The sequence below is a fragment of the Hemicordylus capensis genome, chromosome 1, assembly GCF_027244095.1.
Source record: "Hemicordylus capensis ecotype Gifberg chromosome 1, rHemCap1.1.pri, whole genome shotgun sequence".
NCBI classification, from domain to species: Eukaryota; Metazoa; Chordata; class Lepidosauria; order Squamata; family Cordylidae; genus Hemicordylus; species Hemicordylus capensis.
Window position 1 is genome coordinate 441554782 of NC_069657.1, and position 27041 is coordinate 441581822.

Here is a 27041-nt window from a genome sequence, read left to right on the forward strand (position 1 = left end):
TGGTGGTCAGCTGTAATACTTTAAACAGCTTATAGTGGTCTGGATGATGGAATGTTCCTTCTTACAAAAACCCTTCCACATAGAAATCTAGCCTGTCGGGGAGAAGGCAAGACCAGACTTGTATCTCCCTGGCATACCCGGTTTCTATGTGGGAGGATTTCTTGGAGGAAAAAGCATTCCGTGATGTAAGCCCTCGCCTGTAATATAACTTGGTTCAGTCCAGACACAGACTGACTGCCTCAATGAGAATTAGCCCTTGGATACCTCTTGCAATAGCTGTTGGTTTTATACAGTCCCAGCATTCTGTCCGCAAAGTAAAGTTAATAGAAGGGGAGCTATGAAGGAAGAGAAGGTCTCAATGTAGCCTTTAGAAACTCAACCCTGATCCCCTTTAATCTCAAAATTCTTGGCAGTGACAGATGTGTGTTTTTTAACCATTTAAATTTTCTACACTGCCATGAGGATTAGAAACCTGCAATTCTTTTGCTCGCTTGCTTGAAAATCGATGCATGCTGTGGATGCTGTACCAGAGGGAAGCCTGATCCCACCATGTAGGAACTATCATCCCTTATATGAAGTTATAGATATGCATTATATGGGTTAGATTGCAAGAAGCAGTAAGACCTATAGTAAAGCATGCCCAATAAGCTATGGTTGTTGAGGAATACTTGACATTATGCCATTTGAATCTTATTTTCCCCCTTTACTCTTGTAGGGTGTTGGCTGGTGGAAGTATGAATTCTGCTATGGCAAATACGTGCATCAGTATCACGAGGTATGTAGAAATGGCAGCCAGAAAACTCTTACCACTGAATCCCGCCCACACACACACACAGAGCCATTGCCTTTTTGCTGCACAGGGAAGGTCTTGCAAATGTGGTTTCAAAATCCATTGGGAAAGGCCCTGTCACCTCATCTCTGGCCTGTTGGCCACTATTGGAGATGCGACACTGGATTGAACAGGCCGTCATCCTAGCATCGTAGAACCATTCCATGCTGAGGGATTTAGGTAAAGTTGAGGCCTGCCCACTTCTGCCTGCCATGCGCACCTAGCAAGTCGCCCTCCAATAACTCAAGTAGCTAGAAAACCATGTTCAAACTCCTCGTAATATGGTAAATACCAAGAAACAAACAAATTGGACACAATCTAGGACTTCAGGCTGTGGTAGTGAGTGATATTGCAACATGTGGGAGGGGCCTTTCATGGAGTAAACTACTCTAATGAGCAGTGTTCCCTGAAACAGGGATTCCCAGATGTTGACTACAACTCCCATCATCCATAACTAGACCATTGCAGCTGTGGATTATGGGAGTTGTAGTCAATATCTGGGCATTCCATGCATATAAGCTAGTGGTTCCCAACCAGGGTTCTTCCACGTTGCTAAACTACAACTCCCATCATCCCCAGTCACAATAAATTGTAGCTGAGAATGATGGGAGTTGTAGTTCAGCAACATCTGGAGGAACCCAGGTTTGGAGCCACTGATGTAAGCTCATGAGTAGTGGTTAGGCATATGAATCAACCCTAAATGTCACTAGATGGGAGGTCCCTCATTTCCCTTTTTTATTTTTATTTCCCTTTTTAGGACAAGGAAAATGGCAAAACAACTGTAGTCGTAGGCACATGGAGCAAGGAGGAGCACCTTGAGTGGGCACAAAATAATAAGCCAAGAGCTTATCACTTCAAAGAAGATGGCCTGAAAACTGTGAAGTATGTCTGAGCGGGTGTTCAGAAAGGGGTTTATTGCTCTGTTGTAGCTCTTGTCTTCCGTTTCTTATTTTTTTGTTTATTTAAAATATTTATACCCTGCCTCTCCAGTACACTACTTCTCAGGGCAGCTCACAACATCTGCAAAACAGATACAATGTAATGGAAAAGAATGATGAAGTTAAACAAGTTCAAAGAGCAGGCTAAAACCACATTTAAAATTAGAATGTTTTAAAAGCTTCAAATTAAAAGTTAATAAAAAGCTAAAAACTGAGAACTTAAAAACTAAAAAATCTACCAGATATAAGCAGCAGATAAAACATTTATAAGCCTCTTTAAGAAGATGTTTTCAATTGTCTCTCAGAAACACTGAGGGAATTGGCATGGCAAAGATCTTCATGGAGGGCATTCCAAAGCTGAGGGGCCACAACCGAAAAGGCTGTCTCTAGTCTCTGTTAGTGGCGGAGCCATGAGCAGGGCCTGAGACCATGAACAGAGGGCCCTGGCAGGTTCATATGGGTGAATACAGTCCGACAGGTACCCCGGCCCCAAGCCATGTAGACTTTTAAAGGTCAAGACCAGCACCTTGAATCTTACCCGAAGCAGACTGGTAACCAATGAAGCTGCTGCTGGATGGGTGTGACACTCATGAAGGGACTTGCGCCCATGAGCATCCTTGCAGCAGTGTTCTGGACCAGCTGAAGCTTCCGAACTGTCTTCAAGGGCAGCCCCATGTGAAGCGCATTGCAGTAGTCCAATCTGGATGTTTGTCAGAAATGCTTCCAAGCGTATATATGCAACTTGCTTGAAAATCAGGGATTCCAAGCTTATGTCTCTAACTTCTCAAAACTCAGTGAAAACGAGAAAGCATGACAGTGGTAGCTTGAGATTGTGAAACCTGTGTGCTGCATAGATGGTCTCTGTAATGACATGCAGGACTTCTGCAAGGCATTAATAATCTTTGGAATGAACCAGAACGACACTAGCTCCAGCATCCTAGTGGCTCCTGTGACCTTATTTTTTGTTGTACCAAAACACTAGAGCAAGGGCAGCAACCTCTGCTCTTCAGGTTTTTTTTTAACTACAACTCCCATCACCCCCAACTACAATTCTTCAGCTAGGAATGATGGGAGTTGTAGTACAACAGCTGGATGGAGTGCTGAGGTTGCTATTCCTGCTCTAGAGTAAGGTTGAGGCATTTCCAAGGCCAGATCAAACGGCTCAAAGGCTGACCACTGTGTAGGGATTCTTTCCTTGGTATGGCAACAACTAGCCTTGTTCCATAACTAAGTTTCTCTTGTGCTGTGCTTCAGCAAAACGCTTTTTGCAAAGCTCAGCTGTTAATTTTGCTTCTGTGTTTTCTAATAGTTGTGTGTAGAACAGTCGTTCCCAACCTGGGGTCTCCAAATGCTGCTGAATCACAACTCCCCTCAACCCCAGCCACAATAAATGGTTGCTGGGGCTGATGGGAGTTGTAGTTCAGCAACATCTGGAGGCCCCCCAGGTTGAAAGCCATTGGTGTAGAGCAGGTGTGCTCAACTTAGGCCCCAGCTGTTTTTGGACTCCAACTCCCATAATTCCTAGCCACAGTGGCCAATAGCCAGGGATTATGGGAGTTGTAGGCCAACATCTGCAGGAGGGCCAAAGTTGAGCAGCCCTGGTGTAGAGGATAAAGGGCGTATTCTTTGAGAAGCTTCAGCTCCTGTGTTACTCAAGTTAAAAGATTTTTTAAAAGAGTGTTTTGTTGAAACGCTAATCTGAAACTTTTTTTGGCAGAGTGGTCTCTCACTTCTATGGAAATGGAGATGTTTGTGATCTAACTGAGAAACCTCGACAGGTGACAGTCAAACTGAAGTGAGTTGCATCCTTTAAGAAATCAATCTGTTCTCAGCTTGGCAGATTTAAACACATAGTTCTGCCCTAACCCAAAGGTTAAAGGAGGCCTGTGACATCTCCAAAGGCAATACCTCTTGTGAGTTTTTAAGCGTGATCCTGTCTTTACTAATCATGGGCACAACCTGGAGAAGTCCTTTAGGTGCCCTCAAAGACTTCCATTCGCTCTGCAAGTACTGTTTTTCTTTAAAAAGCAGCCTCCTGCTCAGAAGTCTGTTTGCCACTCAGGGTAGGAACCATTGTTCAGGATGTTAAAAATCACAGCTTCCCTGGTTGTGTAGTTACATGTGTTGTGTTCTCTGGATGTTTGCTTGTCGCTATAGCTTATCTAGCATTTAGTGTGTAGTGTAGAAATATTCATGTCTACTAGGGATGTGCACAAAAATCTTCGGTGCCAACGGGGGTAGCACTTTAAGGGCGGGAGAGGGTGTACTCACCCCTCCCGCTGCATTTCACCCGCCGGCGCGCTGTTGATTTTAAGCCCCTCGGGGCGGCAGCGTTCCTCCCTGCTGCCCCGTTTCCCCCGTTGGCCGGAATTCACGAGCGTGCGTGCGTCTGTCGTGCATGCGCTCCCTTCTGCCGTGTGCGCACGCACGCACGACGGGCGCACGCACACTCGTGACTTCCGGCCGACGGGGGAAACAGGGCGGCAGGGAGGAACGCTGCCGCCCCGAGGGGCTTAAAATCAACAGGGCGCCAGCGGGGGATATGCGGCGGGAGGGGTGAGTACACCCTCCCCTGCCCTTAAAGTGCTACCCCCGTTGGCATTTCGGTGCCGAAACTGCCCCCAGTGCCGAAACGTTTCGGAGGCCTTCATAATGGCTTCCGAAACGTTTCAAGCACAAGCCTAATGTCTACTTTGCCTCTCCTGGAGAAATAAGTTCTAGGCATTATGAATCGGCATGTGTTTCCTGCACTGATTTCATAACTTATAATCTACTTGTGGAATTTTCTGCCACAAGCTGTGGTGACAGCCAACAACCTGGATGGCTTTAATTGGGCTTTGGATAACTTCATGGAGGAGAGGTCCATCAACAGCTACTAGTCTGAGGGCGATAGGCCACCTCCAGCCTCAGAGGCAGGATGCCTCTAGATACCAGTTACAGGGGAGTAACAACAGCAGGAGAGAGGGCATGCCCTCGCCTCTTGCCTGTGGGCTTCCCAGTGGCACCTGGTGGGCCACTGTGTGAAACAGGACACTGGTCTAGATGGGCCTTGGGCCTGATCCAGCAGGGCTCTTCTTATATTCTTATGTTCCATCTGGCTAACGTCTAGAGGGAGGTGAGACAGCAAGACTTGCTCTGTCAGTGCAGCTGAGACCAGCTGCCATTCCTCTCCTCCCAGTATTGTATCCTGCAAAGTCCCCTTGGTTATTGCATAACTTGTAACGCCAAGCAAGAGTTAGTTCTCAAATATGCTTGTCTTCGTCTTTCCTCTCCATGTATCATGCCTCTTAAGATTGTAAGCCATTATTGTAAAATGTTAAACCACCTTTGGCAAAAAGTAGTGTGCAATTGTAGTAAATCATAACATCTTGCTGACTTTCTGCATTTATTGGTGCTAAAGATGAAATGGCTCAGCACTGCAGCAGAAAATGTCATAGAGCAGCACATTGTGCCAATATTGTGCAGGGTCTTGCAACAGTCTTGAAGTTGCTTCACAAGGCAATACTTCGTCAAAAATTCTTATGACTGGATGCTAGCTCACAATATGTTTTGTTTAGATCTGGGGTATCCACTAACAACTGTTTCTGTCTTTAAGGTGTAAAGAATCGGATTCCCCTCATGCAGTCACTGTATATATGCTGGAGCCTCATTCCTGCCAGTACATCCTTGGGGTATGTATACCTAGACCTGTGAATTTGTAAACCACACTGGTTTCCTAGGAATAGCTTTTCTCATGCAAGTATTTCACTTGGAGAGAGCAAGCAGTCTCAGGCAGAGCTTTTTACTTTCTGTCAGTCTGAGCCTAGCAGATTATTGTATGGATCTGTTTCTGACAAAACTAGATCTCTCTTTATGAGCTGCTTGCCCAGCCTACAAACACCCAAAATATATTGATCATATTACTTGAATCTAAGGCTAGGTTTTTAAAAATGTCCTTGATGTTCAAAATCCAAGGAATCTTAATTCCAGAGCCCTCTTCCTTTTGGGTAAGTACAGTTATAACTTGTATTTAATCTCTATTTATTTAAAGGGGTAATCTTAAATTCAGAGTTGTCATCTATTCAGGTAAATATGGTATCTGTCAGCTGTAAAATATGAATATTAATTGGTTGCTTTTGGCTAGGTCAACTTTAACCATTTGTGTTAGAATCTCTGATCTGTAGCAACTTTGATATAGATGTGAACTGGTGTATACAGGTTATCCCTGTATGTCAGGGTTCCTCCAGCTTGGGTCCCCAGATGTTGTTGGACTGCAACTCTTATCATCCCCAGCAATTTGGGGTTATGGGAGTTGTAGTCCAACAATATCAAGTTGGAGAAACCCAACTGTGTGTGGTTCATGGGGTAAAGTAGGTAACTGGCTCTCTCCTCTGAGCCTGTTTTGCGTCCAGCTCGGCATCCGTCCCCCACCTCCTTAGCATCTGGCTCTGGTTGGTGGACCTTGAGGTTTTAGTAAAACAAGTAGATCCTACAAGCTTCAGGTTTGCCCACCTCTGCTCAAGACTAGGACTGAACTTGCAAAGGATACTAGGAAGGACTTTATGCAGTGCTGGGGGTGCTCCTTTAATGGAGGAGCCCTCTTCAGACTCTGCACCATCTTGGCGGTGTGCAGGGAGTGCAGGGAAGTGTAGCCCTTTGCAGCAGTATCCCCATAGATTTTGTAAGAGAGGGTGCTCTCTCTGTGTTGTTAAAGATTAATAAGTTAAGTTAAAATGCCAGACTAAAGCCACATTAAATATTTTTTTTTAAATCAAGTTTCAAATTAAAAGTTAGTAGAAAGTGAAAAACTGAGAACTAAAAAAACTTACCAGTTATAAGCAGCAGATCAAACATTAAAAGTCCACTTTTAAAAGATGTACGTTTAATTGTTTTTTAAAAATACTGAGGAAGGGAGCATGGTGAAGCTCTTCAGGGAGAGCTTTCCAAAGCCGAGGGGCCACAACTGAAAAGGCCCTCTTGATGGACCCTCCCAACACTGAGAAGAGGGCAGTACTGTGCGGAGGCCACCACAGTCGGAAAATGGCTCTCACATTGAAGGCATTTTTGCCAAGGTGCTTCTTGCTTGAAAAGTAGTGGGGACCACTGTTCTACAGAATTAAAATGACACACATCTCTGTCCCAGGCTTAGAATTTTCGGTTGGTGCAGAACGTGATGACAACACACTTCCTAATATCTCTGCATGCATTCTCCCTCCTTCAGGTGGAATCGCCAGTTATCTGTAAAATTCTGGATACAGCAGATGAATATGGACTGCTTTCAGTGCCCAGTTAATAGAGCACAAGAAATATTCAGAGTTCAGAACTTGGAAGGCTGTGGGAGGCAAGTACAGTTCTCCATGCAAGCCAACAGCAGAGAAGAATGCTGCTCCAGAAGGACCTCACCAGCAGACCCATATAAAAAGCAAAGCGCTATCATGTGAATATTATATGTATATAAGAGGCTATTGATAAATCTTTTAAAAATTAAAAACTTATCTTGAACCTTCTTTCTTGCCCGGTGATGGTTTGGAACAGGGTCTGTCTCAAAGTCTGGCAACATCTGCTTGCATTGAAAAAATTATGACACAAAAGTTTGAAGGGATAAAAATTAAACAGAACAGCTTTTCCCTTATTCTTTGGAGACAGAAGTAAAGGAGTGGAGAAACTTATTCTCCACTTGCTATGCCTGCCTGAATTCATTCTCCCCCCCCCACCCCTTCATTCAGCAGAGAGAGTTGTTTCCCTGAAACTCTATGGATTGATCTTCAGTGGTCGTCATCATGCTTTGTCCTTCCTACCCTGCACAGGTGATGTGGTGTCATTCTGGGTGACCAGAGGTCAAAGCTTGGGCTGCATTGTCACAGGCAGGATGTAAACTTATGAATAAACTCTTCCGGTTTCCTTAGACTAAACCTCATAAACCTTACTGCTTGCTTAAGCTACTTGAAGGATTTATTATCCAGTTGGCTTCTATCCTGGCTGCTGAAGAGTAGTCCCTCTAGCCCAGGGGTTCTGCAACTTGGGTCCCCCAGATGTTGAACAATTCAAGCACAATTCAAATATACAATAACCTTTGAATGGTGAAAGAATTAAGTAGGCTCCCCATCTATTTAACAAGCATCTAAAAAAATTTTTTTAAAGTAGGGACTCAAAAATATTGGGGGAGGCAAGGCAAATGGGAGATTTTATTTCTTCCCATAACCCTCCCCCTGAAGCATGGGCACACACACCTGAACTCTTAGGGGCCTATCCTGGAATATAAGTACTGTAGCCTCTCTGCTCTTGCCAGGAAGCACTGAGTTCCAGCGAAGGAGCTTTAGCAGATCCCCAATTCCATGGAGAAGAAACTGCGGACCACAGTTCCTCCTATGCTTCAACTAGGAAGTGTCTGGCTCAGGAGTTAGCAACCACTGCCACTTCTGTGCAACTACCCCAGAGCTGGATGGAGCTACATCCAGGAAGACACAAGACCATCTGGGGTTTGGCAGCTGCACCTTTTGACCTGGTGATTCTTGTTACATTGAGCTGGCCCTCTTCTACCCACCGAGGATAGCATCCCTTCAGTGGCTATTGCTGGTTTCTAACTTGAGTTTCTTTTTAGAATGTGAGCCCTTTGGGGACAGGGAGCCAACTTTTTATTCTTTTCTATGTAAACTGCTTTGAGAACTGCCTGCAACCTTGGAGAAGCCACTGCCAGTCTGTGAAGACAAAACTGAGCTAGATGGACCAATGGTCTGACTCAGTATATGGCAGCTTCCTATGTCCTATGTTCTTCCTAACTTCTGTGCGCTCACTTTTAGCGCTAGCCGCCATGTCGTTGGCTGCTGGAGCAGAAAGCTGTACAGTCCTACGCATGGCTTGGAGGGATGGTAGGTTGTGTGCCTGACCTTGTTATCAGCTCTGAAGCCTTCCTGGAGGTTTGCCTTGCGCTCAAGAGAACTGAGTAGCAGGGAGGGAGGGAGGGAGGTACAAAGCTCCTTTTTACCTAATGCCCTCAAAGCCATTGCTAAGACCTGTGCTGGAAGACCGCATCCCTTTCTCTTGAGTCCCAGGCTGTGAGGCAGTGCATGACAGACATTCACTCTTGGCAGCTTATGCAGAGCTTCCACCTGCATGCAGTTTTCTGGAGTGAACGCTCGGTGGCAGGAGGGCAGGCTACCTGGGTAGCCCATTCTCCCTGCCATCTGTAGGACTTTCCTGTGTTCTACAGGGCTCCCCTCTCCACTATTTGCTGTGTATCACATCTGCACAGGGCCATAGTTGAATGGCACATGCCTTGTAGAAGCTGTCTAACCCTGTGCCTGGAATCTCCACTTATTATTTTTACATGTATATCCCACTCTTCCTCCAAGGAGCCCGGAGCAGTGTACTACATACTTGTTTCTCTTTCACAACAACCCTGTGAAGTAGGTTAGGCTGAGAGAGAAGTGACTGGCCCAGAGTCACCAAACTAGTTTTATGGCTGAATGGGGATTTGAACTCGGGTCTCCCCGGTCCTAGTGCAGCACTCTAACCACTACACCACGCTGGCTCCCCTTAGTGGAGCTGGGAAGGAGAAGATGGAGAGGTGTTGGGTATCCTAGTAAACCATCTGAGGTTAGGTGGAGCACTGGTGTCATTCACAGGAAACTGCAGAAATGGGGTGGCCATCTGTATGGGCCTTTGTGTGGAGCATGGCACCCATTACTCTAGAGGTGTGATGAAGGGATAGAGAGCTCAAGCCTCTCCCACCACTACACACAACCTGTTGTTAGCGTAAACATTTGCTGTGGGCCTCCAAAGATCATTCTTCGAGTAAACTCCACTGCTGTCTAAACAGACTTGAAGCCCTTAACAGAGTACCTGCTTTCCACACCAATACTACCTTGCTGTTTGCAGCAATTGTCCACCTTCATTATACCCAGGGACCTCAGAAAGGCCACATCAAACAGCAAAATGGCCTTAAGAAAATATCTACTACTACCCTAGGATCTTAGGAGTGGTTATTTAGGGGCTAAAATTCTTGCAGATCTTAGCTCATCCAGCTGAGAAGACCACAACCTATTCTGAGGTTGCCAGATAAGTGGCATGAGAAATGTAGATCCTATGCCCAGAAAACACTCTGTGTCACTCCACAACACATCAGCAGGCCCTACCCTCCTTCCTGTCTGGCCCTAGTCAGTGGATTGCACCTGTTTTTCCCCCCTCAAGTGTCGTTGTTCTAACTGATGTGTGAAAGACATCTAAATTATTTAGCAGCAATGTAATGATTGCTTACATCATTAAATGATTGGGTCCTGGGTACCTTAAAAGCCACCTGCTCCCTACTGAATATACTCCCCTGGCTAGATCAGCTGGGAGTGCTCTGACCTCTGCTCAAGCTCATGTCCTGTGATGGAACCTTCTCAGTTATTCCCCCCACCCAACCCCTCAGGCTGTGGAACTCCTTGAGATCTGCTTGGCTTCCTCTCTCCCAGTCCTTCAGAAGATATTGAAGACTGCCCTTTCTACCCAAGCTTTTGGCCAATGAGTTGGCCGTGGCTCTCCTTTTAGTGCTTGTAGCTGTACCTTATTTTGAGAATATTTTTAATTGCATTTTTGTTTTTAACATATCCACCACTCTGGGGTCTTAGGACAAGGATGGTCTAGAAATGTTAATATTAACCGCTGTGGGATTTAACGTTCTGTAGTTTTACTCAGCTGATTGACTGAATAATAAATAAATAAGCATCACTTCAGCTTTCTGAAAAAGCCACAGACTTCCTGCTGCCGACGGATAATGGCTCAATCTCCTGGGAAAATGTACCTCACTCAACAAGGAAGCTGAGCTCTGTTGCATTGAGTTGTTCTAGAAACACTGACTCACTTGCTTTGTCTTCTGGGATGACACTGCAAAAGCAGCCGCTCATAAACTTGAGTTAAGAGGGTCTCTACGTTTTTGAGAGAGGAGGATGGCAGAAAACAGCAAAGCTGACAAGAATGCTTCATTTTGAAGTCTCTTGGAAGGGGAAGGAAAGAGAGGTTTCTCTGCTCTACAAACTGGATGCAGGGATATTACTGCGACTCAAAAAAAGGTGTTGATCGCCTTTGCAGGGAATGGGCCTTGTCTTAAGTGTGAATTGTCCCCTTTGCTCAGCAGGTTCCACTTTGGTTTGCATTTGGATGGGTGACTACATGTGAGCACTGTAAGATATTCCCCTTAGGGAATGGGGCCATAGCCCAGTGGAACAACATCTGCTTTGCATGCAGATGGTCCCGGGTTCAAACCCTGGCGTCTCCAGGTGGGGCTGGGAAAGACTCTTCCCTGAAACCTTGGAGAGCTGCAGCCAGTCTATGTTCTTATGGTCAGTGCAGACATACTGAGCTAGATCTAGATGGACCAATGGTCTGACTCTGTATGGCAGCTTCCTGTGTTCCTATTTAGTTAGTTAGTGACCAGAATACAGGACACATTTTGGTTTTATTGATGGAAACTGGATTATAATTTATTGATCAACCAGATGTTGATGGCCTACAGCTCCCATCATCCCCAGCCATGTCCATTGTGGCTGGGGATGATGGGAGTTGTAGTCCATCAACATCTGGGGGCCCAAGGTTAAGAAATGCTGTGCTAGAGCTGCAGTCAACCCCTCTTGCATTCCTTTCCCCATGGCAAAGGGAGATATTACCAGGAAAAAGTCAACTGGGGCCATATTCAAGTTTTTCCCCTCTGGAGATTGTGCTAACAATGTTTTCAAGAGCAATTTTCCAGGTCTCCAGATTTGTTTCTAATGCAGTTTTGACCAAAATTTGGCTTTCAATATTTTAGGATATTAGCTTTGTTCTGAAAAACAATTAACAATCAGCTTAAAGTAGCAAATTATCTCTATGAATTGACAGCCCCCAGCCATCATAGGGCTTTTCCCTTAGCTCACTGGATTGCTCTGTCTTCTGTGGTGTTGTCTGGGAAGTTTCAGAACGTCCCATATGAGGCAAGCGCTTGTTCTTGTAATTCAGGTGCAGTTGAGTCAATTGAACATGTCCTCAATTGTATATTTTATCAGCAAATAATAAATTACTTTATAACCCCACTTTTATTGCCTTTCCCTGGGCATTCACAATTCTTTTATGCTACCTATTTACTTTCTGGAGCAAAACCGAAGATTGATTTTAAAGGCACAAGATTCAGTATGACTGCTCATCAGACCAATTGTGGTTCTTGTAATTTTTACTTCTTTTTTTACACATTAGTTGGATATACTGGATGGATATGTTGTACTGTTTTGGTCATGGACCATAATAAAATTACTGACTATATACCAGGGGTCGGGGGAAATGTGGTAGGAAGGAACACGTCTTGAAAACTGGGTGTGAGGAGGAGTTGATTATGAAATATTTTCTTCTGGAATGTTGAATAAAATGTTCAATAAAAAGTGTTCTGGTGTTTTACTCTCCCAAGGTTCTAGCTTCCTTCAGCTCCCTTCATCTTCTGCAGCATGTGAAAGAAATTGGTCTAGGTTAGGAAGTAAATCAGATCAAGAAATCAACTAACATGTGAAAAGGTAGTGAAGCTTGTTTCTATCCAGGCAAAGCCTTCAATTCCCATTGTATTAGGAAATGTATGGTTAGGTTTCGCTTTCACCCAAGGCAAGAATGCATATCTTGTCTACCAATTATTTCATGTTTAAGCCTCTCTCTTTGGGAAATCTCTGCTCTACAGACTGCAAATTCCAGTGTTGCAAGCTGACATTCTCTCTCTCTCTGTGGTAACTCGAGTTTTCACTTGAACTTGAGTAAGATTTCATCCTCATCAGCTGTGAACCATGAGGAAATTCCCATAATTAGCCAATGTGACTGGGGAGGGAGGCAAGATTCAGGAACCACACTCAACTCAGAGACTGATGTTGAATCTGCAAGAACAACAGAAGCAACAACATACTCCAGGCATATGCACCATTTTCATCAAACAGTGAACCAAAAGGCAAGTATGCGAGAACAATTTGTTATGGGGCAGTCATATAAAGTGGTGGTTGTTACATGATGAGGAAAGGTGATGGATGGGAATAACTGATGGGACCATATTAGCATATGGAACATAATGCTTATCTACAGGACCAAAGAATATTTCAAGTTCTCCTTTTTAGCCTACTTTCCTCAGGGAAAGTAAGCTTATGGAATCACCCAGCTTTCCACAGAGGCGTACCTACAGAAAATAGCACCTATGGCAAGCACTGAAATTGCACCCCTGTCCAAGCACAAAAGCAATGTGCCTCAGAGTAGTATGGCTGTATTGGTGGGACAGGAGGGTTAAGTGCCTGTTTCCATAACTTGCAAATGGGTGGGGCATCTAACATAGAAGGAGAAGGGGGAAACATTAATTCCATCTTAGCTTGAACTTGTACCTCTTGCTCCCATTATGCCAGAGAGTTTCAGGAAGTCTTAGAGAGAGTTGTATTAGGAACATTGTCCCTCTTCGTTTTAAAAAAGGTTTTCAAAAAAAGGCAGATCTATTCGAATGATTTAGCTGTCAGCTTGAACTTTAAGTGGGGCAGGGAAGAGAACACGATCCTCTAAGAGAAAATTATGCAGGGATTCTTGAAGATGCAAGAAGCAAAGGACAAATGAGAGATGGGCGCTCGCTTAACTTCAAGCAGAGTCTCTCAAGGAGCACCGCAGCGACCCAGAGTCTCTTGCCACAAAGGAAGGAAGGAAGGAAGGAAGGAAGGATTTTTCCATTATTATGGATGTTCACCTAGATAAGTGGTTCGTTTTGTCAGCTTCTTTCAGAAAAATATAAACCTAGTTATTATCACAAACCTCAAAGCTTGCAACTTTAGTTTTATCTTAAACTGCCTCCCCTCCTTCCCATGCCCCCAGCCGATGGTGACGAACTGCATCAAACACATTGTATATCGGTTCAGCTTTTGAGCACATTCAGTCCATCTGGGGTGCAGTCCAGCATCACTGAGATCCAGCAGCCTGCCATTAGTTATTATGGAGTGGATGTGGATTTTGCATCCAAAATGGTTTTTCTCTGCTCTTCCTGCCACGCCTGTAATTTTGTTGTTTCCCGCTACCCCACCGAACCTTTCGTAGCGGAAGGAAACCAAGCGATCCATTTTGAGCGTACAAACTTAGCAGAACAGTAATTGAAAAGAAATTTAAAAGCACAAACTTTCGGGAATAAAGTTAGAACACGTTTAAAAGCAAGCAGAATTTAAAAGTATCACCGGTCTAGGAGCGGGACCCAGATCAGCTTCCCAAAAGCTAGAAAGGGGCACTCAAGTTCTTCTTCCTGGGTTCGCATTTCACAACGAGGAAGTAGCCGCCCGGACTGCAGACTCTTTGGGCATCCCCTGTACCCACCCTCGCTTTTGTCAGTGAGTGGAGGCAAAAGAACAAACTCCCAGCCCACCCCTCACCTGTGCACCCCACCGCCGTCAGAGCGCAGGCGGTGGGTGCGCCGGGAGTTTGCTCTGCTGCCTGGTTAGTCAGTACGAGCCTGCCAGCCCCTCATTCAGTCCTGGGCAGCATAAGAGAGGGTGAGGTCACTGGAGTGTGCTGATTGGCCGGGGGGGGGAGAGATTGACACGGCAAGAGGCACGCCTCTTGCTCCAAGCTGTTGCTGGGTCAGCCTCCCAAGGTGTCGCGCTGCCCAGCCAAGCTGCATGCTTGCAGGATGCTTCCTTCGCTGGAAGCAGTGGCTTTGGCATGGCGCCCCCTTCAAGTGGCGCCCAGGCAGGTACCATGCCTGCCCTACCCAAGATACGCCTCTGGTTTCCCATCTCTGTGTGTGTGTTTCCCTGTCCGCTTCACAATGCCTGGCCTGATTTGGTCCACATTTTGTACAGTTGTGGTGATAGATAGGGACACCTCAATGGCATAGTTTGTGATGATCTTATCCAACACAATTAAAGATGGCGGACATGTGAACATTTGAAATGCAAGTGAGATAACTTGTGAATCTCCTAAGCAATTTGAACCAAATTTGGTACAGTTGTAGTGACAGATAGGGACACCTCAATGGCATAGTTTGTGATGTGTGGAAGAAGGGTTGGGTCCAAGATGACAGCGTAGCAGCAGTGTGTCTTAAGCACTCCCTAAACTGATGTCCTTTTTGTGGAACTTGGGAGGTGTATCTTAAGTATTTTATCAGGAATTGTTTTATTTTGTACTGTGGAGCCACACTGTGGAATTAGTGTTGTAGAATTGCTTATCTTGCACTGTGGAACAGCAAAGATTGGACTGCTGAACAGAGAGCCAGAAACAATAGCCTTGGTCAGCAACTCCCTCCAAGTCTTCAGAACTAAGGAAAATAGATATAAGGATTTGGGAAATCTCATGTCAGCTCGATATGAGGATGTCCTTTTTGGGAAGTGACAAAGTGTTGCAGGAGGGGAGCAAGCAGTTTCTTTGGGAGTTGCAAGAGAGAGCCCAGTTCCCGGTGCTTGGAATATCAGAAGATAAGGATTGTTTTATTGAGTTTGCCTATGACGGATGTAATTCCAGCCCTCGGCAGATCTGTTAATTGTTCAAGAAGTTGCAAAGCACAAGGAGTGTCCCTTAGCCTGTTGAGTCATGCAGAGGTCTGTTGCTACAGGACCTAGTCTAATAAGGTCCTAGTGTTTTTGATGAATTGCTGTTTCTTCCTGCAAGTGATTCTTCAAAGTGACTCCTCAAAGCTGTGGCCAGGCTGAGAAGGGAAGGAAGAAAAGAAGGAAGAAGAAGAAAGTTAAGGGAGTTGGATCAGAGAAGCAGTTTTGGTGCCCGAAAGGCAGCTAGTTTTCTTCCTTATGATCACTTAGGTTCGGTGATTGTTATCTGGAGAGACAGTATCATGTTGGGGGTGAAGATGGAGAGATTATATTAAAATTGGTTGCACCAAGTCTCTATATACTTTTATAATCTCTGTGCAACTGACCCTGCTCTGTGCTGTAATGCTATTGGTAGATCTCCCTTTTTGTGAGAACTAGGAGAATTCTGTGGTTTTAAGGGTTTATTTATTATACTGTTTTATTGGTATTGGTTGTATTGTTTTATATTGGTTTATAGAATATTATTTATGATTGTTCAAGGGTTATGTTAAGTGATATTTTACTTTGAATGGTGATTACATTGTATTGTAACGGTTATTGTACTCAGTTAATCAATTAATGTGCTTTGTAACTACTAGTACACTAATTATGTGTTAAATGTTAATTGTATGGTTGAGTTATATTAATAGGGTTATATTAGTATGGTTGCAAATTGATATATATAGATATAGATATACAGTAGATAATATTGCAGTTAATTATAATTTAAATAGTTTATATTTAAATAGTTTATATAGTTTTGAGTTGTTTATGTTTTAATATGGTTTTAACTAGACAAGGTTATAGGGACTTAGGGATCTCTCTTCCTCCTGTTAAGGGAACTTCCCTGTGTAGGAAAAAACAAACTGAAATTCCATCATTTTTTATTCCACTAAGAGGAAGCAGGCTAGGCATAGAGGAAGAGGTGGCTGAACCCCCTTGTAGGTTACAGAAAGAGATGTCCGAGTCTCCTTGTGGATCACAGGAGGGGACAACTGTGTACCCCTGTAGATCGGTCTTAGATTAGTCACTGGATTTTAAGTCCGCCTTAGCCAACTCTTCATTGGAGAATGGAGATATAGATTTAGCTTCTGAAATAGCTCTTGCTGAGGACATGGATTGGTTGAGCAAGTAGGAGAATTAAAAAGTGGTGGAAGAAAAAAATGGTATGAGAGGTTGATCTTTTGCTCAATCAGTAAGTGCGTCTAACGGAAGTAGTTGAGTTGGAGGATAGAATGGGCTCTAAGGGGGAATTTGGGGTAATAAGGAAGGAGTTGAGTAAAATTACTGAAGAACAGAGCTCCATGAAGACGTTTCTCTCTGAATGTTTTAGCCTGTTGGTAACTATTGTTGAGTATATGAAGGCCGGGCTCCTTGGGTGCAAATTAGGGGCTTAGGGAGTGAATTGACTGATGACCCACCTGACAAAGGAAAGCAGCCTTACAAAACCCAAAGGCCTTGTAAAGGTAGTGTAAAACCTCAAAAGAGTAAGAATATTAAATATATAAAGATTGGACGGAGATCTAACCCTGCGAGAGGAAAGATGAATTTCCAAAAATAGTTTAGATTACTGGATGTGGAGACAAAGCTTAGTAAAAAAAAAATCATTACAGCCACCAGATGGGGGGAGTCAAATGGGGGGAGTAGGTTCAAAGCCCAGTAAACAAGTGTTGCAAGTGCCTGGGTTGGGAAGTGAGGAGAAGGATGCAGGCTTTAGGTCTTCTTCATTACCATCTCAGTTGATAGATGAGGATATTAAGAAGGGAAATGGGAAATTCCATCTAAAAGACTCAGTGAATCCTCCATCAGTAGGCTGTAGTTGCATACCCCCTGTAAACTGCAGCAGATTGATTGATCTGCAAGATCCCTGGTTATGTGTGCTTGGGCAAGGGCATTCACAGGGAATGCAGGGGGCATGAAGAGTGATGGGGAATGGAATCTAGTTTTGGCAAACCATAAATTAGTTTTTGATAATTATCCTAGATTCAGTGAGATGAGGTACCAGACGGAATGTAAGTTACAACTGATTCCTGTCCTGGATTCAGTTTTTCCTAGGTCATTTACAAGTGCGGATATTGTACATATAGAGTTCTTGAGTTGTAGTGAGCACAAGACATGCATTGTGGTAACTTGTAAGAACCCATATATTGTGGGGAGAATTTATAATGCCAAGTACAAGTTTATAAACATAGGGCTACTGGTTTTTAGATTATTCAAGAAGAGGGCTCCCCCCATATCCTTGCTGAGAAGAGCTTCGGAGCAAGTTATTAATGATATTTCAGGCCCTGGCCATAGTGATAGTGAGCTGCGTGTCCTTATTGATTTAATATGAACTTATAGCTGAGGGTGGTTCTCAGATCCGTGAGGATAGAGAGGTTATAAACTTGGGCAATATGGCCAATGGCCTACAATTAACATCCCAAACTCATATTGAGGGTTTTCTTTCAGAAGAGCAAACACTTCTGGTGTCCTTTGCTACTTTTCCTGGACTGGTTCAGGATGAATTAATTGATCATTTGTCACTTTTGTAGAAAACCTTGCTTTCTATACGTGCAAAATGGTAGCCCAGCTACTAATACTCCAATACTTGGCAATAAAAAGGTTGATGGTATTGAAATATCCATGCTTGTAGAACAGGGTGTATGTTTGAAATTGGATGAGTATAAGGAGGTAAATAATGGATTGCCAAGGAGGCCTCTTCCCCTTGAGAAATCTGGGACAGTTAAATCTATAAATAACCCATTATCCAGTGCAGAATGGGTCCATACTAGGTACCTAGCAGCTGATGAGTTGGGGGATGCTAAAATTGCCACAGCATCAGATGAGAAATCATCTGCAGATACATTACAGGTCCTCCGCAATGGCTAATGGAACAGTGTTCGTAGATACAAGGGGGGAATTGAATATGATTGAGGATTTGGACTAACCATCAGCATTCCAGGCATGTAGAAGTATTAATAGCAAGATACATCCTCTAAAATTACTTAGTGGGAATATTGCTGGCTGGAACAGCAATACTTTTGGATGATGATTTTAGGGACTACATTAAACAGTTTGATATACCGTTATTCCAAGAGACATGGGCGGAGGAAGTTAACTTTCCTGGGTATTTATGTTATTCAGTAGATGCGGTGAAGTGTTCTAAGAAAGGAAGACCTAGAACAGGGTTAGCTTGTATGATAGCTTTTACACTGAATGTAGAAATTGTTCATCTCCATTCCTTGAGCTCACTTGCAATGGCAGTTCTCCAGATGCAGAATACCAAATTATTGCTGATAAATGTTTATTTACCTCTTGGCAAAGGCAGGAAACAAATTGACAAATTTTGGGAAAACCTGGAAATTTTGCCCTTGAACTGATAACTTCATATCCTTCATCTCATTTTGTGGTGGCTGGCAATTTCAATGCGAGAGTAATGGCATCCTTCTTGCAATCCTACCATATACTGGTGAAACTTGGAAAATTAGAATATCGAGCAAAAGTCCATTAATTTCAGTAATGCAAATTAAAAGGTGAAACTGATATATGAGACAGACGCATTACATGCAAAGCGAGATAAGTCAAGCCTTAATTTGTTATAATTGTGATGATCATGGCGTACAGCTCATGAAAACCCCAAATCCACAATCCCAGAAAATTAGAATATTACATGGAACCAAGAAGACAAGGATTGAAGAATAGAACAATATCGGACCTCTGAAAAGTATAAGCATGCATATGTATTCAGTACTTGGTTTGGGCCCCTTTTGCAGCAATTACTGCCTCAATGCGGCGTGGCATGGATGCTATCAGCCTGTGGCACTGATGAGGTATTATGGAAGACCAGGATGCTTCATTAGCGGCCTTCAGCAATTCTGCATTGTTTGGTCTCATGTCTCTCATCCTTCTCTTGGCAATGCCCCATAGATTCTCTATAGGGTCAGGTCAGGCGAGTTTGCTGGCCAATCAAGCACAGTACACTGTATACTTTTCAGAGGTCCGATATTGTTCTATTCTACAATCCTTGTCTTATTGGTTCCATGTAATATTCTAATTTTCTGGGATTGTGGATTTGGGGCTTTCATGAGCTGTATGCCATGATCATCACAATTATAACAAATTAAGGCTTGACTTATCTCGCTTTGCATGTAATGCGTCTGTCTCATATATCAGTTTCACCTTTTAATTTGCATTACTGAAATTAATGGACTTTTGCTCGATATTCTAATTTTCCAAGTTTCACCTGTAGGCCAGATTTGTGAAGTGCTTGGCATATTGTTGTCACATGCACACTATGCCCTGTCTTAGCCATGGAATCCTGTAGCTCTTTCAAAGTTGTCACTGGCCTCTTGGTTGCCTCCCTGATCAGTTTCCTCCTTGCTCAGTCATCCAGTTTGGAAGGGGGCCTGATCTAGGAAGGGCCTTGTTGGTGCTATACAACTTCCACTTTCTAATAATAATCCTGACCATGCTCCAAGGGATATTCAAGGACTTTGCATTTCTTTTATACCCATCCCCTGATCTGTGCCTTTCCACAACTTGGCCCGGAGTTTTTTAGACAACTCCTTGGTGCTCATGGTTGGGTCTTTGTTTTGAAATGCACTACCCAGCAAAAGGAGCCAACTGCTGAATTTATCCTGCCATCATGTGATCCACTACAATTTAACATAGGTAGGTCAAAATCACTTGGTGTCTGCTTTTAAAGGTGATTGGTTAGTCCAAAGTACAAGGAGGGATGGAGACTTATCCAACTGCTACGTTTCAGTTTTGTATTTTGGATGTATGCTTTCCCCCACAATGAACACAATTTGCTTCCTCTGGAAGGTGTGAAGTATGGTGTGTTGATGAGTGGAATAACACCTCGTTTAAATGTATGCACATCTGATGCCCTGACATATGTTCATTTTCCTCATAAGAAATGTGACAATATTCAAGGAAGTGTAGACTTCCTATTGGCCAGTGGTTATTGTGGCTGGGGATGCTGGGAGTAGTACTTCCTGGCGGACCCCACTGTAGGTTCTCCCAAGGGCCTTCTAAACAGGGAGCCAGGTCTTTCTCCTATGTTGCTACTTGTTCATTGTGTTTATGGAGCAGAGCACTGGAACATGTGCCTTTATAAGGAAAAACCTCTGACATTTGAACTTATTGTCAAGGAAAATGTGCAGACATGATCTCTTCACTGCCTTTATTTATCTCCAGTTATTCACTGCCTCTCCAATTCACTGCCTCTATTTACTCTCTATTGCCTCTATTTATTTATTTCCAATTCACTGCTTCTCCAATTGTTCACTGCCTCTAGTTATCTCCAATTTGTGGAGGAAACTTCAGGTGATGATTAGTTTTAACCAAGTACTGTATATAGGGCAGGGGTTCTCAAATCTTGGCTCCCCAGATGTTATTGGGCTACAGCTCCTATCCTCCACAGCCAAAGCCCAATGTGTCTGAGGAGGATAGGATGTGTAGTCCAACAACATCTGAGGTCCAACATCTGAGATCAACATTTGAGGATTCCTGATATAGGGAGTGCATCTAGCGGCAGATTCCAAACAGGATCGGTAATTGTTCAGAAGAGGAATCTACCTAAGGTTGTAATACCTTTTCTACATCCTAAACCTTAAGGTAATAGTTTGCAAACTTTCCGTCTTAAGGGAATCCTTTCCATGTTGACCTGTCTGCCAGAGAATCTCAGGCCATTGCAGAGAATTCGAGAATGGACACATTCTAAGACTGCATACTCAGTCCACATGGAGCAATGCCAGACTAGGATACTTGGGTCTTGTAGTTGCTCCATGTGAGTTGAGAGTGTAACCTAGAACACTCCTGCAACTCCAGACTGTGGGGGAAGATAGGTAACAGAGGGCAACCTGTCTTCTAGGAACGTTTGTTCCCTATTACAGATCTTCCCCCCCCCCCAATTTAATCAGCTTCCAAGAAAACCGAAGGTTCCTTGCAACATAGTTGGAAAACTAGTGTCATAGGGTCGCCAACCTTCCAGGACTGGCCTCAGCCTTGGAGTCTCCAGGAATCAGCCTCAATCTCCAGGCGACTATTAAAAAAAAGGTGGGGGGAGAATCTCCAGAAGTAGTTTCAGTCAGAATTGGCAACCCAAGTCCTATACGATATTACAACATTTCTCACACTGCACACACATGTTCACCACGTGAGCAGAGGGGGCGTGGGACTGTGCACGGTGGACCTACCACCTAACCTATCCTCTGCGTTAGATGGAAGGTAAACATGGGCTCAGTGCACACACAACTGTATGTATGCAGAGTCTGTCCTTGTGATCAGGAAACATGGTTGCACATACAAATCCTATGCATGTATACAGCCTACTTCCACCTCTGAGGGGGAGTCCAAGTCAGTGTGGGGACACAGAGGTCAGGAAAGACAATCTCACTACGCCTCTTCTTCACTGAGCATTACAACATGGCTTTTGTCCACAAACTGGACTGAAAATTCTCCTAGGGGTGGGAGTGGGACAAAACTGGAACTATGTGACTGCTGAGGCCATTGGTTAACAGTCTCTTTGGGAAGGACAGCATAGAACAAATAGTGATGCAATTAGAAAGATTATCTTCTTTGCATCTTCCAGGTGTCTCTACATTATATTGACATAGCCGGGAAACCAGGTAAAGTGAGGGAGCCAAAACGCTTTCTATAGTTAGAAATTACTGCAACTTTGAAGAACTCTGACAAGTTTTCACTATAATATTTCAGAAAAAATATACAAAGCAAAGAGCTAAATTGTTTGGGGTTTTTTTTTTTTTTTTTCACTCCTCCAGGATGGGGATCTCCACCAGAATCCTGCATTTCTACCTCATTATTTTCTTCAGTTATGGAGAAGGCAGATTTCAGCATATAGACAAGAAGACCTATGTTTCCAAGCCCTCAGGTGATTACCATCAAAACAGTTCATCATTAACAGAGTCACAGATTCCAAGAAAAACCCTCAGCTTTTCACACAATGCTGTGAAAGAAATACCCAAAAGGAAAGTGGAAGGCTCTTTAAATCTGCTATGCAACCAGAGTTCTGAAGTTGAGCCAATAGCTATTTTGGTTAACAGCCTACCACAGGAAGTGCCTTATCAAAAGCCACCTCAGACGTTGTCACAAATTGATGGAATGGAACTATCACTGCAGGACACCACAGAACCTCCCAGGTCAGTAGAGAAACTTCAAGGAGCCACAAGCCTTCCAAATGCCAACCCAATGTTAAAGTGGAGTGGTCTGGGTCACATAAAACAAGATGCACACAGAACGGTGGCATTCCCACCTTCAAGATTAAGGAGAGCTGTAGTCTGTGGAATCCCAGTGAATGGAGTCCTTGACCTATCACACAGAAAACTGACAGAGAGTGAACTAAGGCAGAAAGTGGGTAGGCACTGTAAAGCCACTTTGAACAAAATTACTGAGTTCAATGTCAGTCACAACTATGTGAATATACATCTCACGGACTTAATTTTACTGCTCCTTAAAATGACGGAAGTGCAATCCATCAATGTGAGTTACAACCAGGTGACTCTCACATCTGCACACATGGAAAAGAGCTGTAAGCTGAGGCCCAGCAAGCTCTTGTTTTTAAACCTCAGCCACAATCCCCTCGACACTTTGGAAAACCTTTGTCTCCCTTCAACTGTCAAAAGCATTGATTTATCTTTCACACACATACACCAAATACCAGAGAAGTTTGGCATAATTTTTTTTCACTTAGAAGAGATGTACGTTCAAGGAAACCAGCTTATATACCATGGTGCACGTGATACATCTGCCTGTTATTCAGGACGTTCAAGACTGAGCTCTAAGCCATTCACTGTGTCGTATATTTCCATTCCCAAAGAAACGCCCATTCGGAGCCTCCCACGGGCAGTCAAGCATCTAGAACTGTCACATTGTTCCATTGTGGAACTCCCAGAATGGTTTGTGCAAAATATGACACGCCTTTTCTTTCTAGACCTTAGCAACAACCCCATGCACACATTCCCCCAGCTGCCAACTTCACTGCAGTACCTGGATTTAAGCAACAGTCACATCAAAAGGATAGCTGTGCTTAGCCACTTCTCCAATCTAACAGTGCTTAACATTCAAAACAATAAAATAACACACTTCTCATCTGCGTATCTTCCAGACTCACTAAAAGAACTTGATATCAGTAGAAATAAGATCCGTACGTTCCCTTTCCAGAAGGCACAGCACAACATAGAATCCCTCAATATCTCTGGAAATCTACTACAACAGCTGAATCTGAGCAGCCCTTACTCCTCCCTCAACAACTTAGATGCAAGTTGCAATTTAATTGGAGAGCTGCTGGGTCCCATGGGAGATTTGCTGCCGGAATTGAAATACCTGAATTTGTCAAGAAACAAAATCTCTTTTCTGCAACCAGGTTTTCTCCCTGAATCTTTGCTTGAGCTGGACATAAGCAACAATGTGATTATTGTCATCATGAAAGATACATTTGATCACTTGACCAACCTGAATGTTTTAACCATTCAAGGGAAACACTTTTTTTGCAGTTGTGACTTGTACTGGTTTGCGAACACATATCTCTCTACCCCAGGCATGCAGATAAATGGACGAGAACATCTTCGGTGTGGCTTTCCACTCAATAAGAAGGGCCTTTTGTTGGAAGAAAGTACGCTAACGCTTCTTTCCTGTTCTCTTGGCCTTCAGTTGGTCATTATGGCTTGCGTGGCCATCTTGGTTATGTCCATCATAACAGCCCTGTGTTGGCATCTCGATGGGCTCTGGTATATCAGGATGGGGTGGTACTGGTGCATGGCTAAGCGCAAACAATACAAGAAGAGACCAGAACAGAAGCCATATGATGCCTTCATTTCATACAGTGAAAATGACGCACTGTGGACTAAAGAGATCCTACTAGAAAAACTGGAAGCCAATGGCTTTAGAGTATGTTACCATGAGAGAGACTTCATGCCGGGGCACCCAGTGCTTGGGAACATTTTTCACTGCATTGAGAACAGCCACAAAGTTCTTTTTGTGCTGTCGCCCAGCTTCGTCAACAGTTCCTGGTGCCAGTATGAGTTGTACTTTGCTGAACATCAGGTCCTCAATGAAAACCAAGACTCTCTTATTATGGTTGTGTTGGAGGACCTCCCCTGCAACAGCATCCCACAGAAATTCAGCAAGCTGAGAAAGCTCTTGAAAAGGAAAACCTACTTAAAATGGAGCCCAGAGCAACATAAGCAGAAGCTCTTCTGGAGCCAGTTGACGGCGGTGCTAAAAACGACCAATGAACCAGTGGTTTTGAAAGAAGAAAATGGCCTCCACCAGAAAACAGATGTGAAATTGAAAGGGCATGAATGAGGAATGTGAACATTTGATGGGGTTTTGCATGCCAAGTGGTTGACTTTGAACTGGTTAAAAAAGACCATGGCCAGATGCTTATAAGAACAGTAAAGGTGAACATTCCAGCATTCCAGTTACAAAAACTAGTGGCTGACATTCTGCACAGCAGAATGTCAGCATTAGGGAGCCACTGAGGATGCTGCTGCACAACATGCTGCACAGCAGGGGCAGCTGCGGAAAGACTTAAAAACAGCTTCTGGGCAATTGTGCAATGCTACTTGCCTAACACAAATGTCCCGCTGTGCAAAATGTTATTGGCCATTGTCTTCTGCAAGCCTCCAGGTCCAGTCCTGAAACAAATCATAGTATATTGCCATGCCAAAATGATGGTAATCCTTCCTGACCAGTGATCCCTTCAACAGGGCTTCCCAGATGTTGTTGACGACAGCTCCCAGAATCCCCAGCTACAATGGCTTTTGCTTGGGGACTATGGCAGTTGCAGTCGACAACAGCTAGGAATCCCTGTTAGAGGGAACACTGGTCATGATGCCTGGGCACTTGCAATCTGTAGGCCAATTCATGCATATATTTATTTGTATAGGTGTATACCTAATATGTTTTGCACTAGGGCTGTACAACGTATATCCACTATCCACTGCCATAGTGGGCAATAGTCAAGTATGATGGAGTTGTAGTCTAGCCCTCCTACAGTTGCTAGACTACAACTCCATCATACTTGACTATTGCCCAATATGGCAGTGGATTAGGGGAGCTGGAGTGCAAAAAGAGCTGGAGGGTCAACCTTGTGCATCCCTGTTTTATACACATGCTTGAAAATATAGACTGGAAATAAGTGAGGTTAAGCATGTATAACCTCACCAAGAAGGGAGATAGAAGTGGTTGGGGCTTTCAGTCAAGCATACTGTATGAAGCAGCTAGCCTTAAGAGGATGGTCTACTGAAACCGCAGAAATGTCAGAATAGAAACACAGGAGCTAGGAAGAAGCAGGAAGCAAGCACATCAACTCCCTGTGTTCCTGTTCTGGAACGTCTTCCATTATAGGAAATGCAAGTCCATGTGGCTTAATTGGGACAGGAAAGAGTGCAAGCACTCTGGGAAAAGGGGAAAGCATAGGATGCTTTCCCTTTAAGTCAAAGGTGTGTACGTAATGTGACCATGACTCCTGCAGAGCCGAAGAGGAAGAAGTCCTAATTCTTGCCATTGCTTCTGTGTCACCATGATGCAATTAGACAAACACAGAGAGACAGGGACAGGAATCCACCTGGCCATTCATGATGTTGTGGAACACCTGGGAATATTTGACTGCAGTAACATAATAGGTGGTTGGTCATTTGACATTTTTCAGCTCTAGTGTTGCTGAGTATTCGTTTTGGTTTATTGTCTATTTATTATTTATTATTATTTCTTGTTTACACAGTCAGAAAGGTGTTATTGACTGGTTTGTTTTATCCAGACATCGAGTCCTTTCCCAATGATGGCTGATTTTTATTATCAATATTGTTGTTATTATTATTATTACAGATACTGTCGCAAAATATAGGCTGTTCCTAGTAAAGTTGTTTTTTGTAATTGGCTAATGGTAATTTCTGTGGCCCCTATGGTGTTGAGGTGCTCTTCAAGGTGTTTTGGAATTGCACCTAGGGCACCGCCTATTATTATTATTATATTTTATTATTTCATTTTAAAGATTGTGTCCTTTGTGTGCTGTTTCTTTTGAAATAATAGAAACGACCACTCCTCCATGACAGTGCTTGTGCACACAAACCCCTAAGAGTGAATACAAAAAATATCACCATTGGTCATTTAGATGGTTTAAGGAGCAAGGCTTACAGGAGCTCCATCTAATTAAACACCAAAGCTATTCACACACACACAACCAAAGCTGGGCTAAGGAAGCCGTTCAGGGAGCGTGCCACTTAGCCCAGGTTTGGGGTGTGAGGGTGCCCAGAACGTGGGTTAAATGACCATGTGTTGGCTTTGTGTGGCACCTACACACAAGTAGCCTCCTGGCCTGCATTGAGAGGCTCCCTATAATGCACCGCGCATTCATGTGGTGCATTATGGAAGTTCCGGGGGCTTCCCGACCCCAGGAACTCCCTGCTGATGGCAGGAGTCACCACTGGGTGAGCATCTGCTCGCTCACCAAGGGAGAGATGATCATCTCTGGGAGAGGTAAGCATTTCATGGCTTCCTCCCCTCACACCCTTAGCGCCATTTCTCCGCTCGTGAGAAAGGGCTCTTAGTGTTGTAAAATCAAATTAGCACCCACAGGAACATAGGAAGCTGCCTTATACCAAGTCAGACCATGAGTTCCTCTAGCTCAGTACTAGCTGCACAACCTTAGCCCTCCTGCAGATGTTGGACTACAATTTTCACCATCCGTGACTATTTGGCCATTGTGGTTGGTGCTGATGGGAGTTGTAGTCCAACAACAGCTGGAGGGCTGGAGTTGTG

The 27041-nt window shown here is 43.9% G+C and overlaps 2 protein-coding genes across 3 annotated transcripts in view; both read left to right on the forward strand.

Moving 5' to 3' along the window:
• Positions 1 to 7253, forward strand: part of ERLEC1 (endoplasmic reticulum lectin 1) — a 33611-nt gene extending 26358 nt beyond the window's left edge. For both annotated transcript variants that reach the window (XM_053245605.1, XM_053245595.1), the window contains exons 10-14: positions 716 to 775; positions 1587 to 1711; positions 3485 to 3562; positions 5363 to 5438; positions 6968 to 7253. In XM_053245605.1, the coding sequence (XP_053101580.1) occupies positions 716 to 775; positions 1587 to 1711; positions 3485 to 3562; positions 5363 to 5438; positions 6968 to 7039 (411 nt within the window). In that variant the 3' untranslated portion in view covers positions 7040 to 7253. The remainder of the gene's footprint in view (positions 1 to 715; positions 776 to 1586; positions 1712 to 3484; positions 3563 to 5362; positions 5439 to 6967) is intronic.
• Positions 7254 to 12565: 5312 nt separating this feature from the next.
• On the forward strand, positions 12566 to 26160 carry LOC128323064 (toll-like receptor 2). Its single transcript, XM_053245634.1, has 2 exons — positions 12566 to 12685; positions 22043 to 26160. The coding sequence occupies exon 2, from the start codon at positions 22044 to 22046 to the stop codon at positions 24582 to 24584; it is 2541 nt and encodes an 846-aa protein (XP_053101609.1). The 5' UTR covers positions 12566 to 12685; position 22043; the 3' UTR covers positions 24585 to 26160.
• The last annotated feature ends 881 nt before the right edge of the window (positions 26161 to 27041 follow it).

What these genes read in the sequence shown, in the direction of transcription:
- LOC128323064 (XM_053245634.1), top strand. Translation starts at nt 22,044, where the DNA reads ATGGGGATCTCCACCAGAATCCTGCATTTCTACCTCATTATTTTCTTC.